General features: G+C 45.6%; 1 protein-coding gene across 2 annotated transcripts in view; it reads left to right on the top strand.

Moving 5' to 3' along the window:
* Positions 1-15,362, top strand: part of LOC144792661 (solute carrier family 2, facilitated glucose transporter member 11-like) — a 504,197-nt gene that overhangs the window by 353,832 nt on the left and 135,003 nt on the right. Inside the window, exons 8-9 of one of the 2 annotated variants that reach the window (XM_078667807.1) lie at positions 10,531-10,641; positions 12,365-12,466. In XM_078667807.1, the coding sequence (XP_078523933.1) occupies positions 10,531-10,641; positions 12,365-12,466 (213 nt within the window). The remainder of the gene's footprint in view (positions 1-10,530; positions 10,642-12,364; positions 12,467-15,362) is intronic. The other variant, XM_078667808.1, reaches the window with a different exon arrangement.

The following is a 15,362-nucleotide window of genomic DNA, read 5'->3' as shown; positions in this document are numbered from 1 at the left end:
AATCAAACCGTAATGACAAGGGTCAGCTAAGCAATACAGGAACCGAGGTCCATGGCCCAGCCCAGCCTCTTTAGGCCTCTGAGGGCCACAGAGGGCCCGCCCTTGTCCCGGGCTTCTCCCGGGCAGCTCCCGCACGAGACTCGCGGGGCGAGAGGTGTTCCGGCTACTTGTAGCGCCTCCGGGCATGCTGCCGTCATCAGGAGTGCGTGTCACACCCCCCAAGCCTGCCGGGAATTGTAGTGTGGCTGCAGGCGAGTGGTAGGTCCAGCCGTTCCCCTCACGGCGTCCGGTGGCGTGTGCAGTGCCGTTTCCCTCACGGCTGCCAGGTAAGTTCAGTGCCCCCAGGAGCTCGCAGTGCTCCGGCTACTTGTAGCGCCTCCGGGTGCGCTGCCGTCGTCAGGAGTGCACGTCACACCCCCCAAGCCTGCCGAGAATTGTAGTGTGGCTGCAGGCGAGTGGTAGGTCCTGCCGTTACCCTGACGGCGTCCGGTGGCGTGTGCAGTGCCGTTTCCCTCACGGCTGCCAGGTAAGTTCAGTGCCCTCAGGAGCTCGCAGGGCTCCGGCTACTTGTAGCGCCTCCGGGCTCGCTGCCGTCGTCAGGAGTGCGCGTCACACACCCCAAGCCTGCCAGGAATTGTAGTGTGGCTGCAGGCGAGTGGTAGGTCCAGCCCTTCCCCTCACGGCGTCCGGTGGCGTGTGCAGTGCCGTTTCCCTCACGGCTGCCAGGTAAGATCAGTGCCAGGAGCTCGCAGTGCTCCGGCTACTTGTAGCGCCTCCAGGTGCGCTGCCATCGTCAGGAGTGCGCGTCACACCCCCCAAGCCTGCCGGGAATTGTAGTGTGGCTGCAGGCGAGTGGTAGGTCCAGCCGTTCCCCTCACGGTGTACGGTGGCGTGTGGAGTGCCGTTTCCCTCACGGCTGCCAGGTAAGTTCAGTGCCAACACTCAAAAACCAGCCCCCACCCTTCCATCTCACCGGGAAAATGCCCGGTGCCACACCCCCATGATTCACATATGGAGTCTTGGGAGATTCAAGTCCCCTAAAAATTTTCTTTTAGTTTCGAAACTAGCTCTCAGATCCTCTGCATAAAGGGTTTGATAGAAATCCCGGAACACCATGTTAATATCGTTCTTTTCGTTCAAAACAATCTGGGGCTCAATGTCCCTCACCCTTTATATTTCAATAACTGTCTTTTGCCCCTCTACTCTAACAAGTGGTGAGCTTCTGTACTGTGTTACAACTCCCACAGATTCTTTGCTTAAACGTATTGTAATTCACAATGTCTTTATTCTTCAAAGCTTGTGATGGTAATTCCACTCCATCATAGAATGCTTTGTAGAAATTGGACACTCATGTAAGAGTACATAGTGCATCCTCATAAGGAAGGTATTAAAGCTCCCTACTTTGTAAGGCGCATGTTATTTACTTTATATGTTCCGGGATTGTCATCTCCCACTAACAAAAGCTCCAACAAGCATTGGCATAGCCAATAGGTCTCGCCTTCGGGACCTTATAAGTGATTAGCCTTGCAACAATTGATGTTGTTTCACTAAGGAAATTGTGCTGCATAACTAAATACTTATAAGGTCCCAAAGGCGAGACCTATTGGCTATGCCAATGCTTGTTTGCGAATGTTGTGGAGTTGTATTCTATTGTAAGACGAACCCCCACACTTTTGGTACAATATCTTCATTTCTTGGCGTCGATGTGTTTTGCCTCACTTTCCCTTTAAAGCAAGTGACTGCTGGTTTTAGCGGGATCATAGTCGACATTTTCCGAGTCTAACATGTGCACAGTACTATACAAAATAATGGAGTGAGCTGATTTGAGTGGTCCTTCTAACGTTTCCTTCCTCGCTGTGCTGTAATCTGAAGATTACTTTACGAGAAAGAATAGGACACTATTTTCCAGATAGTGAATAAAGTCATTTGGATAGAACAATCGTTTCTTTTAAAGATCCTTGGGGCATATTATCAAGAACCAGTGTTAAAATTATTGCTGTTTTATCGGCAGGAAACTGCCAATAAAACGGCGATAATGGGCATGATAATACGCCCTTGTTAATTCCCATAGAAGCCCATGTTAACACCAGAACATGGGCTTCTATGGGAATTAACAAGGGCGTATTATCAAGCCCATTATTCCCGTTTTATCAGCAGTTTCCTGCCGATAAAACGGCGATACTTTTAACACCGGTCCTTGATAATATGCCCCTCTGTTTTTTGTATTTTCATTTATTGTCCCGCAGTTTACGGTTTGTTTTCATATACAATGATTGACTATGTGCTGGGGTTTACTCAATATATCCTTCAAGTTTATTGTCCTCACAATGTCGTTTGATCCCAGTTACATGCAAAATCGGTTTAGTTGATTCTATATCAGTGGAACACCGAGTCCAGATGGGCAGCGGTAACAGCCTCGAGGTTACAGGCTTTTGTGTTGTCTTTTAACTTCATTTACTCTTGCCTTTGGAGCAAAGTTCTCGCGCTAAAGTCGAACGTTGTGGTCATTGCATCCTTAATTTGCAAAAACACTATCCGCCTTTAAGTATAATTTGTTTTCTGTGCTTAAGTTTTATGAAAACATTAAAAACCAGCTGTATTTAGTAGCTAAAATGATTATTTTAGTTTGCATCTCAATGTCACCTTTACAAGTACAAGTTTTCCTTTAGGAACTCGTGCGAGAAATAATATATTTTTATAACTATGCGTCTTACGATTTTTCTCACGATATCCCGTGATATGGTTGCATTTAAAAAGCACTGTTTTGTTTCTCCCACTGAAAGCACATTTTTATTTCAAAGCACCGAAGATAAACTCTCGAGGCCGAAAAGGCAGAAGCACGCTGTTACTAGGAAATTGCAGCTGTGAGGGAAAGCGCGATGCCTTTAAAGCGACACAATCAAGAAAAGAAAACACGAATACAAGCAGTTCAGGATCAATTCCACTTTAATTCCAAAACTTTGGACACTTAAAAAAATTAAAAAATACTTAAAACTTTCATTTTACATACTTGTATAACTTGCGTTTTCAAGCAGTAGCCCGTAATGTCTGGAGCGGAACTCCACTACTTCATAAAATGTATTTAATAAACCTTTGCTTTCTTATTTATCGTTTCTTTGTAAATGTCAGATTTAAACTGCTTTGGACAATAAAGCAACAATAAAACAAGCAGTGGCATAGCCTATTGATCTCGCATTTGGGACCTTATAAGTGTTTAGCCATGCAACAGTTGGTGTTGTTGCAGCAAAGATATTCTGCTGTATAACTAAATACTTATAGGGTCCAAAAAGCGAGACCTATTGGCTATGCCAATGCTTGTTTGTTTTTTGTTGCTGTTTTGTTTAAGTTGCCAGATCTACAATAACTGGACATGGTTTTTGTTAACAGTTCTTTCCATCAAATGAACTTGTTTTCATTGCTCTGAATGTTGTTTCCCTTCTGGTTGTAGGAAGCAGTCATTCCCAGGGGTATGGGGGCTGCCTAGCTGTGCGCATGGGCCGAACTTTGCAAATGAGAAAAAGCCTGGTGCAGGTGCAATTTACAAGTGTGGAGTGACTGAAGCCCAGGCAGCATGACTCACTCACACAGGAGTTCATGCACTGCACCGGCATACTCAGCATGGTTTATTGAAACTTGACCCACTCCCTCCCACACATATTTACCAAGAAACTCTGAGAAGAGCCTGACTGCTGCACTGACGGCTGGTGGTGTGTGTGCCTGCTGAAAGCGTGCACTGACTACTGGTGGTGTGTGTGCCTAGTGAAAGCGTGCACTGACGGCTGGTGGTGTGTGTGCCCGGTGAAAGTGTGTACTGACAGCTGGTGGTGTGTGTGCCTAGTGAAAGCATGCACTGATGGCTGATGGTGTATATGCCTGGTGGAAGCGAGCAATGACGGCTGGTGTTGTGTGTGCCTGGTGGAAGCGTGCACTGACGGCTGGTGGTGTCTGTGCCTGGTGAAAGCGTGCACCGACGGCTGGTGGTGTGTGTGCCCAGTGAAAGCGTGCACGAACAGCTGGTGGTGTGTGTGTGCCTGGTGAAAGCGTGCACTGACGGCTGGTGGTGTGTGTCTGGTGGAAGCATGCACTGACGGCTGGTAGTGTGTGACGGCTGGTAGTGTGTGTGCCTGGTGGAAGTGTGCACTGGCGGCTTGTGGTGTGTGTGCCTGGTGGAAGGGTGCACTGACAGCTGGTGGTGCGTGTGCCTGGTGGAGGCATGCACTGATGGCTGGTGGTGTGTGTGCCTTGTGGAAGCGTGCACTGACAGCTGATGGTGTGTGTGCCCGGTGAAAGCGTGCACAGATGGCTGGTGGTGTGTGTGCCTGGTGAAAGCGTGCACTGACGGCTGGTGGTGTGTGTGCCTGGTGGAAGCGTGCACTGACAGCTGGTGGTGTGTGTGCCTGGTGGAATCGTGCACTGACGCTGGTGATGTGTGTGCCTGGTGGAAGTGTGCACTGCCAGCTGGTGGTGTGTATGCCTGGTGGAAGCGTGCACTGACGGCTGGTGGTGTGTGTACCGGGTGGAAGCGTGCACCGACGGCTGGTGGTGTGTATATCTGGTGGAAGCGTGCACTGACGGCTGGTGGTATGTGTGCCTGGTGGAAGCATGCACTGACGGCTGGTGTTGTGTGTGCCTGGTGGAAGCGTGCACTGACGGCTGGTGGTGTCTGTGCCTGGTGAAAGCGTGCACTGACAGCTGGCGGTGTGTGTGCCTGGTGGAAGCGTGCACTGATGGGTGGTGGTGACGCTGGTGGCTTAGGGGAGACCTAATAAAGGTCTCCTCCTATGCAGCACATGCGCGCTGCATAGGCGAGACCTAATAATGGCACCCCTGTAGCAAAAGTAGCAGCAGTGCTTCTCAATAGCACTGCAATTCCCCTCTCCCCTCCCCCCTGCCGCTGGGGCTGGTCCATCTGAATTGCCAGGGCTAGTTTGTTTTCCCAGTCTGGCCCTAGGCGCCCTGAACCTCTTATCATGAATCACAACACCACTGCAGTGGAAGGCGGAGGACAAGAGCAAGTAGACACCACTCTGCGTGTGGTCAGTTCTAAGATGGCTACAGCATCCAAATACAGATAGAGACAACTCGAACCTGGGAACCTTGGGACTGAATGGGACTGGTAGGGAAGCTTGGGTGGTCAGGTCAGGCAGGGAGCAATCCCAGAGGGTTAATGGTTAGTGTCTTATGAACTACAGGCAGGCATTATTAGCGAATCTCCTCCAGAGAGAGATCCCAGCTATGCTTGCAACTCTCCTTCATGACTGCAAATAGCAGAAACATAAAGACACAAATATATAAGTGCGAGCAGCACTGTTAAGGGGTGAGGCACAGAAAAAGCCTTCAAGATGAGGGTTTTCACCCCCAATGCACTGGGTCTAATTCATAAATGTGAACCTATACTTTTGTGTAAGTTTACTATTTTTTCGGTATTCACAACCTACGCATTTCGTTTTACTAATAGTAATTTTACGACTGCAGAGATTCTGCAGTCGGGCGGAGAGCTCTGCGCATTATAATAGGACAGGCCTGTCTTTACATATTGCATTTAGAATTTTCATAATACTTAAACAAATAGTGTGACTGAACATGGGTCTTATGCTTTTCTAAATAAAAGGGAATAATAAAACTACTTTATTAAGTACATTTTACGTGAAAATACCTCATTATTTCTTTCCCCCAATCATTGTGGTTTCCATGCAGAAATAATATTCAAGTCAGTTAGTATTAATGGTGCAATTTGTTCATGTAGCCCTATCCAATTTCTATCCAATCACAGGACAGGAGCCGTGAGCTCAAAGGCCTGCTAAAAGACTTCAGTTACATGTATGAAGATGCCCCAGGCTTATGTGCTGAGAAGGTTCAGCTTCAAGGGAGTTCAGCTTCTTTCAGATGCCTCTGATGTAGCAGCACTTCACCATTGACAATGGATGTATGTCGTTACAACGCATGCTTTTTCCACGCTTGCCTTTACAACGCAGATATTACAATGAAAGTCGTTACAATGACTTGCGTTGTGGGGCACTGGATAGTGAATAGTTTAAAAAACAACAAGTGATGGACTGAATGTGGATCAATGTCACACACTCCCCCAGTCAAAAGATCTGGGCCCAAATCCATCGTTTTTTTGCACTCCACACCACCCTGGGTCAGATAATGGCTTTATGCAAATCAGCTCTGACCCTGTTGCCCCATGGGAACAGTCCAGTCCGAACTACAACAGCCATATCTTTCCCAGACCGGAATCAAGCATCCGAGGACCGGACCAGTTTCGAGGTAACACCTCTCTTCAGCCCGGCTAGCTTGACTCCAAGTGGTGTGGAGTGCCTGGGACCCACGTCTGGGCATCCCCAGCGCACTTAGGGCGGCAATTGCAAAAAACAACAAGTGATGGACTGAATGTGGATCAATGTCACACACTCCCCCAGTCAAAAGATCTGGGCCCAAATCCATCGTTTTTTTGCACTCCACACCACCCTGGGTCAGATAATGGCTTTATGCAAATCAGCTCTGACCCTGTTGCCCCATGGGAACAGTCCAGTCCGAACTACAACAGCCATATCTTTCCCAGACCGGAATCAAGCATCCGAGGACCGGACCAGTTTCGAGGTAACACCTCTCTTCAGCCCGGCTAGCTTGACTCCAAGTGGTGTGGAGTGCCTGGGACCCACGTCTGGGCATCCCCAGCGCACTTAGGGCGGCAATTGCAAAAAACAACACGTGATGGACTGAATGTGGATCAATGTCACACACTCCCCCAGTCAAAAGATCTGGGCCCAAATCCATCGTTTTTTTGCACTCCACACCACCCTGGGTCAGATAATGGCTTTATGCAAATCAGCTCTGACCCTGTTGCCCCATGGGAACAGTCCAGTCCGAACTACAACAGCCATATCTTTCCCAGACCGGAATCAAGCATCCGAGGACCGGACCAGTTTCGAGGTAACACCTCTCTTCAGCCCGGCTAGCTTGACTCCAAGTGGTGTGGAGTGCCTGGGACCCACGTCTGGGCATCCCCAGCGCACTTAGGGCGGCAATTGCAAAAAACAACAAGTGATGGACTGAATGTGGATCAATGTCACACACTCCCCCAGTCAAAAGATCTGGGCCCAAATCCATCGTTTTTTTGCACTCCACACCACCCTGGGTCAGATAATGGCTTTATGCAAATCAGCTCTGACCCTGTTGCCCCATGGGAACAGTCCAGTCCGAACTACAACAGCCATATCTTTCCCAGACCGCAATCAAGCATCCGAGGACCGGACCAGTTTCGAGGTAACACCTCTCTTCAGCCCGGCTAGCTTGACTCCAAGTGGTGTGGAGTGCCTGGGACCCACGTCTGGGCATCCCCAGCGCACTTAGGGCGGCAATTGCAAAAAACAACAAGTGATGGACTGAATGTGGATCAATGTCACACACTCCCCCAGTCAAAAGATCTGGGCCCAAATCCATCGTTTTTTTGCACTCCACACCACCCTGGGTCAGATAATGGCTTTATGCAAATCAGCTCTGACCCTGTTGCCCCATGGGAACAGTCCAGTCCGAACTACAACAGCCATATCTTTCCCAGACCGGAATCAAGCATCCGAGGACCGGACCAGTTTCGAGGTAACACCTCTCTTCAGCCCGGCTAGCTTGACTCCAAGTGGTGTGGAGTGCCTGGGACCCACGTCTGGGCATCCCCAGCGCACTTAGGGCGGCAATTGCAAAAAACAACAAGTGATGGACTGAATGTGGATCAATGTCACACACTCCCCCAGTCAAAAGATCTGGGCCCAAATCCATCGTTTTTTTGCACTCCACACCACCCTGGGTCAGATAATGGCTTTATGCAAATCAGCTCTGACCCTGTTGCCCCATGGGAACAGTCCAGTCCGAACTACAACAGCCATATCTTTCCCAGACCGGAATCAAGCATCCGAGGACCGGACCAGTTTCGCGGTAACACCTCTCTTCAGCCCGGCTAGCTTGACTCCAAGTGGTGTGGAGTGCCTGGGACCCACGTCTGGGCATCCCCAGCGCACTTAGGGCGGCAATTGCAAAAAACAACAAGTGATGGACTGAATGTGGATCAATGTCACACACTCCCCCAGTCAAAAGATCTGGGCCCAAATCCATCGTTTTTTTGCACTCCACACCACCCTGGGTCAGATAATGGCTTTATGCAAATCAGCTCTGACCCTGTTGCCCCATGGGAACAGTCCAGTCCGAACTACAACAGCCATATCTTTCCCAGACCGGAATCAAGCATCCGAGGACCGGACCAGTTTCGAGGTAACACCTCTCTTCAGCCCGACTAGCTTGACTCCAAGTGGTGTGGAGTGCCTGGGACCCACGTCTGGGCATCCCCAGCGCACTTAGGGCGGCAATTGCAAAAAACAACAAGTGATGGACTGAATGTGGATCAATGTCACACACTCCCCCAGTCAAAAGATCTGGGCCCAAATCCATCGTTTTTTTGCAGGATAGTGAATAGTTTAATTCACTATTCCAACTCCAGTCCCCGTGGATAGTAGGGAAGGTTTTGGATAGTAAATTAAACTATTCCCTATCCTACAGCGCCCTCCAGCGCAAGTCGTTGTAACGACTTGCATTGTAATACCTGCGTTGTAAAGGTACTGCGTGGTAAAAGTTTCGTTGTAAAGGATGTTTCCCACTGACAATGAATAACCGAATGTCCCATTAGTTAATGTTTAAATGACGGCGCTCTAGCACACATCACATAAATATATGCTGTACACTGTGGTATCCATGAATAATACTCAACAAACTCTCATACCAGCCATAACATTTGAAAAGCAGGGTGAAGGTGGGCCTGTTCAATGTGTCATGAAAATTGTAAGAAGGAGGTAAATGATGGAAGGAGACAATGGCAAATCAATGTGGATAGTGTGTGGAATTGGTAAAACGTAAAAATAAAAAATAAAAAAATTGGGAGTACATAGAAAAAGATTCACCACACACTGCAGCCATATGATTAAAAACACCAAGAAAAACTAAACGATTAATAGAGTTGACATTTGGATATGAGATGTTAATAATACAGGTTTGGGAAAGATGCGAAAATAGATATTGCCGCATTGGTGGTTTCAGCACCTTGTTGAATTGTGGATATAAAGAGAAAAGATCAGCGTTCTTTGGTCAAACAACTTGTGTACGTAAAAACAATGTGGCTGTTAGTCAAAATATCAAGCACAAAATATTGTCATATAAAAATATTGTAGCCAAAATGTACCATATTACTCTAAAGTAAAGTATACATAGATACGTATAGATTTACTATTTTGTTTTACTCCACATCTATGTCCCTTTAAGAATATTTTGGCTACAATATTGTACAATTTCGTTGTAGTGCGATATTTAAGATATGTTACTCTGGTAAAATACCAACAGGGTACATCAATGAATGATCAAATTACATTTGAGCATTAATAAACTTACAGAACAACAGCATATCATTCTGGCATAAAAGAATGCAAAATAACATCTAAACTAGTGCCATGGAATATGTAACTCCTGCTTATAAAGATAATGGCATACATTATCATGCATGGTTAAGATTTAAAGATCGCAGAAACGTCTATACACTACCAGGGTGCTGTGAAAAGGGTGTAGATTGTACAGTAGATGGTAGAGGATGTTGGAGCACAGGGGCAAAGGTACAGGAAGTGGAGGGGAGTGCACATAGGTAGTTACAAAGAGAGGGCAAAATTAAAGCATGGAATGAAGTGGTGAATCAGGGTGATAAGGTAAATGCTGCAGAGCGAGGTTGGGAAGCCACCTAGCAGCAGAGAGAGCCAGGGTTTAACAAAAGATTTACCAGGCAGCAGCCCTTGATGTCTCTTTGAGGAATAAAGAAAAGATGGGCATATTACCAACAACTAGCGATAATTATCGCTATATTGGCTTAGCGGCAAATATTTTTATCGCCGAGCTGTGGCGATTTTTATCGCTTAGGAACCTTGCTATTATCAAGGTGTATCTCCTAAGCGATGAAAATCGGCCGAAATGCATGAATATCGCTGAAATGTCAGCGATATTCATGCATTACCGAGCTAATGCTCTTAGCCATGTTATCCACCTCCCATTGGATAACATGGCTAAGAACTGCTCAGGGCAGGTGTTAGCTTTTGGAGATAATCGCGCTTAGCGCGAATATCTCCAAAAGTTGGTAATAGGAGATAGCGATGTTAGCGACTGTTTCCAGTCGCTAACATCTTGGCACGCCCACTTTGTATTTCATTAGTGATAAATTTCACTGACATGCAAAACGGGGCCCAAGATGGTCGCTATCTCCTACTAGCTGTCGCTAACTGGTGTTAGCAACAGCTAGGTAATAGGGAGATCATTTTATCTCCGCTTTCTTGGCTTTTAAAGCCAAAAAAGCAGAGATAAACCCCCTTGATAATATGCCCCAGACTTCTCAGCTTGTTTTGGTAGAATGGAAAGAATTGCTGTATCGCCTCAAATGTCTTCAGTATGATGCTTCTGTCACACAACACTTCTGTCAAAAAAATATATAACTGTGTCTTTCAGATCTATTTCTACTCCTATGATGTGTTCAGTAAAGCCGGCTTCTCTGAAGATCTGATCCCTTACATAGGGTTGGGACTTGGAGTCTGTGAATCCTCCGCTACAATACTAAGCGTAAGCAGCATCCCATGAGTGTACTTCAAAATAAGATTTATTTCACTCCTGAAAGGATAGACATGAGTACTGCTCCTAAAATGAATGGCCAATGCCACATGCTAATGAATGAATGATTGAATGTGACTCAGTAAGTTTTATCATTATTCATTGCATATAAAGGACATGACATGGACTTAGGCAGTGACAACAAATCCTTCAATTTATGAAGGGGATGACAATTCTGAAGGAAAAGCCATTAGTAGAAACTTTCCCTACCACCAGATTATCAATTTGAAGAAACGTCTACCTATTGATTCACCTCTGTTGGTAGCACACTCTCAAGTAAACAATGGATTTTCATTAGTACCTAATTCTAAATCATGCCTAAACATTCCGTCTGTTGAAGACAATCTATGTTCTGCATAATCTTTAAAAAGCCCTCCCTAAATCTTGTGACACCTTTATTTATTTGTAATCATAGAATGATGCTTTCTTCGTTTATATGCACTTCCATGTCATATGTTGTGGTATAAGCACCTACTTCAGAGTTAGACAGGATGTGGAAATCACTCAATTTCTATTATAAACACTCCAGGATTGATGTAGATGCAGTTTATATGCTCCTGTGATGCAATTAGTGGGATCTACTGTTAAGGAATCAATAGTTACAGGTGAAAGCTTCTCACCCCATTTGTAGCACTAATCTGAATTGTGAGAGGATTGTGATCACCATCTGATAGACCTCAGACTGGAAAGTGTACTTGAAGTATTTGATAGAAAACAACATATTGCCTATCATACTACACACTTGCCTAGCTTCAAAAGTATTTCACAATAGTGTGGCTTCAGTGAAATGCCCCTCTGGTTGCAGTGGTTGTGGATGTCCATACATTCTTTTAAAAATACCTTTGACTATCTGCCAATGAGTCTGTAACCTAGATGTCCAGGATGACACATCATTCTAATTCGAATCCAATATATTAACCTGTTGTTGTTGGAAAAAAATCTTACCTTAACAATTCCTGCACAGAATGACTGCAGTTGTTTGCACCTGATGGCATATCTTGCAGCAAATAGGTAATCAAGCAAATAGAAAATATGACGGAAGTGTGGCGAGCAGTGTTTAACATTTTTGTTTTAAAATGTATAACTGAAAAATTTAGAGCTAAAAGAATTTTGCCTCACAAAACAAAATTGTAGCGCATGTATGTTGTCAAATTGTGGTGCAATGGCATAACTTTTGCAAGGTAGACTAATAGAAGCTCAAGCAGTGAGTCTTCCCACTGGTTGTCCCAGACCTTTCTGAATGGCAGATAGATCAAACAATAGATGATGATCCAAAGGACATATCTCTTCTCTGCAATATCGACCATGTCATGCTCTATCCAAATTTTAAATATTTTATTGGTACATTTCCAAATTTCTGCAGATTGAAGCCCAGAATCCTGTTAATTTTCCATACAATGGCCATAGATTTGGTCACAAATGCCCAATGCTATGAGTAGAGTAATTCTGACATTAGACTTCTCGATTTGCAATAGGTCTTGTGTTCCTCATTCGTACGAGGCCAAGCTAGTAAACCCCCAAAAACTCAAACGATTTGTACACCTCCTTATAATAATTAGGTGAAAGTTTGATGCATTACATATGTGTGCAAATTCTGGTTTTGCATCTTAAGTCATACTAACTGTGCCTCTGTGTCACAGATTATGATATCTATCTCACTTCTTTCCAACACTAGAGTTTCCTCATTGAGAGGTTTGGCAGAAAGAGTCTCATACTGGCTGGGTATGCTCTCTTGATATTGGACCTGGTGCTGCTCACTATCAGCCTCTCCTTGCAGGTAAGATACTTCTGCTGTCCTTTCTCTCATCTACACACACAATACAAATTTAGTATATAGACGTGTGTGACAAAAGTGATCTTGGAAAATGTTGTTGTTGGTCTTTTCTGCTTATGCTCACAACACAATCTCAAAAGACAAGACAAAATGGTACCTGACCATTGCTCTTTAACACATGCATTTCTCTAATAAGTAGAAAAACCAATGTGTTAAGATCTATCAACCAAGAACGGGATGCTCAAATTAAACTAATATACCTTTGAGTTTGCATCTGAATCAAACCCTCCCTCCCCTGTGCATATAACATTGATCACATACCATTTTCATAGGTGAGGTGCAATCTTACTTCGTCAGTGTAGACAGATAAGCTCTCCGGAATACATGAATTTTGCCACCGCCAAATTGTCGAAGATCTGCTGAAATTCTGATTCTGCGTCTGTCTAATTGTATAAGTGTTGTCGCAGCCCTGCACATTCTGAGAACTTCTCCTCTTACATAATTCACCATGGGGCATATTACCAAGCAATAGCGATAATTATCGCTATTGCTTGGTTAGAGACAAAAATTTACCGCTGAGCTGCGGCGGTTTTTATCGCAGATAAACCTTGGTATTACCAAGGTTTATCGCAAATGCGATAAAAATCGGCCGCAATGCATGAATATCGCTGAAAAGTCAGCGATATTCATGCATTACCGAGCTAATGCTCTTAGCCATGTTATCCACCTCCCATTGGATAACATGGCTAAGAACTGCTCAGGGCAGTGGTTAGCTTTTGGAGATATTCGCGCTTAGCGCGAATATCTCCAAAAGTTGGTAATAGGAGATAGCGATGTTAGCGACTGTTTCCAGTCGCTAAGATCTTTGCACGCCCACTTTGCATGTCATTAGTGATAAATATCACTGACATGCAAAGTGGGGCCCAAGATGGTCGCTCTCTCCTACTAGCTGTCGTTAACTGGTGTTAGCGACAGCTAGGTAATAGGGAGATAATTTTATCTCCGCTTTCTTGGCTTTTAAAGCCAAAAAAGCGGAGATAAACCCCCTTGATAATATGCCCCCATGTCTTTTAAGATCTGACACCATAGGACAACATCATGTATGACCATCTCAAAAAAAGTCTCCCTTATGTTGACTTCAAATATATCATCTCATCAATCAGTGTCAGCTCTGAATGCCTCCCAGACTTTCTATTCATTTACGTTGGTGATCTGACAGGGCTTCGCCTATGCAGCACACCTCAAATTGATCCCCCCTTTATAAGTAATTGGGTTATTGGTTTGGGTGGGGGTGAATGTAGGAAAGTGCCCTATTTATTTCTCACTGGTACTGCTGTTAGTGCACTGGGACCCTGCTAACAAGGCCACGGTGTCTGAGCTTCTGCTCTAAAAACAAGGTAAATGTCTAACATTAAGCCAATTAGCTCCACTGTGAGTCCCAAGTAAGTGGTACCCCTGGTACCTAGGGCATGGGTATTGAAGAGGGACCCTATAGGCTGCAGCAGGAATTATGCCACCCAAACGGACCAACACATAAACTGCACACAGTGAAATGGTGCATGCCATTTTTGAACACACAAAACGGTGCACTCTCTGTGCGCCATTACCACAGACACTGCATGTACTAAATGTAAGTCACCCTTATAGCAGACCTTGGATTCATCAGGTGGGGTGCTTTATTTTATGTGTTAGGCAGATAAGCCCTTGTGCTATCTAGTTTGATTACTGGATATTACAAGGGGTCAGGGAAGCTGTCTTAAAGGCATATACTGGGGACTGGTCATTTTGAGTAACCCAGCTACATGATGGCTTCACTGATACCAATGGTGTTTGGTATCAAACACCTTGTCTTAATAAACCTGTCCTGATGCAAGTATCGGATTTATGAAGACATGCACCCAGAGGGCAACTTAGAGGTGCCCCCACAAGCTTACTAAACCTCTAGTGTACTTGCTGGCTGGCATCATCTAGCCTGTCTCTACAGACGAGTTTCTGACCACCTGGAGGTGAGAATCCGCACTCTCAGAGGCCAGAAACAATGCCTGCTTTGGAGGAAGGTGTTCACACCTCCTCCAGCAGGATGGCTAGTGATTTAGCATATAAAGACCAGAGGCTTCAAAGCCAATGCAGTCTTTGATATGCGACCCTGGCTTCCTCCAGACCAAGCTGGTCAAAAAGCAGTGCATCCTCCTAAGCCCCTAGAGGACTACCTAGCATTTCAGCAACCAAAGTAGCATCTCCTCTGGGGTGGAAGAGACATATCTCTGCCGCTGCAAGCACCAACCGCAATTGCCCTGTACCTGGACTTACCATCCATCAGGGCCACTGAGGGAGCAACTCACCAGGAAGAAGTCTTTGCTGCTACAGAAGGTCAGATCCCCTCCCAGCCGATTTTGGAGATGTCAGACACTTCAGAAGTTTCCCAGCACCAATACATACCTGTTAATGTACAATTAATGCCACTGTGTGAGAAGGGGGTGGGGTCTTGGAGGGACACAGCCTCATGCCACATGATACCTAAGAGGTACTTTGCTCCTCACTAAGCCCCTCATACTGTCCCCAAAAAATAAAAACAAAGGTTTATTGAGGCTGTTGGCCATGTCCTGTGGTGTTTTCACACCTATTAATGGTCATCAGCTGGTTACTGCCTCTGGAAATCCGCTACTTATAGTGGTTATCAGGTTGTTTTTCCTGTCACCATGTGATTTTGGCTCTTCATCTGGTGACCATATGAAGGGAGCCGAAATCATATACCACACTGTGGCACAGTGTGAATTGGCGGGTCTGCCAATACCCTGGTTACTGGAGCATTTGCTGCAACCAAGGCTTGTTCTGTGTCTAGTCCAGGCACCACCAAAGCCAATATCAACCTGCTGATGAGAGACTTCAGGCTTACCCA

This window comes from Lissotriton helveticus, chromosome 11, assembly GCF_964261635.1.
Source record: "Lissotriton helveticus chromosome 11, aLisHel1.1, whole genome shotgun sequence".
NCBI lineage: Eukaryota > Metazoa > Chordata > Amphibia > Caudata > Salamandridae > Lissotriton > Lissotriton helveticus.
Note: the sequence above shows the minus strand (reverse complement) of the source record. Positions and strands in the feature narration are given on the sequence as shown.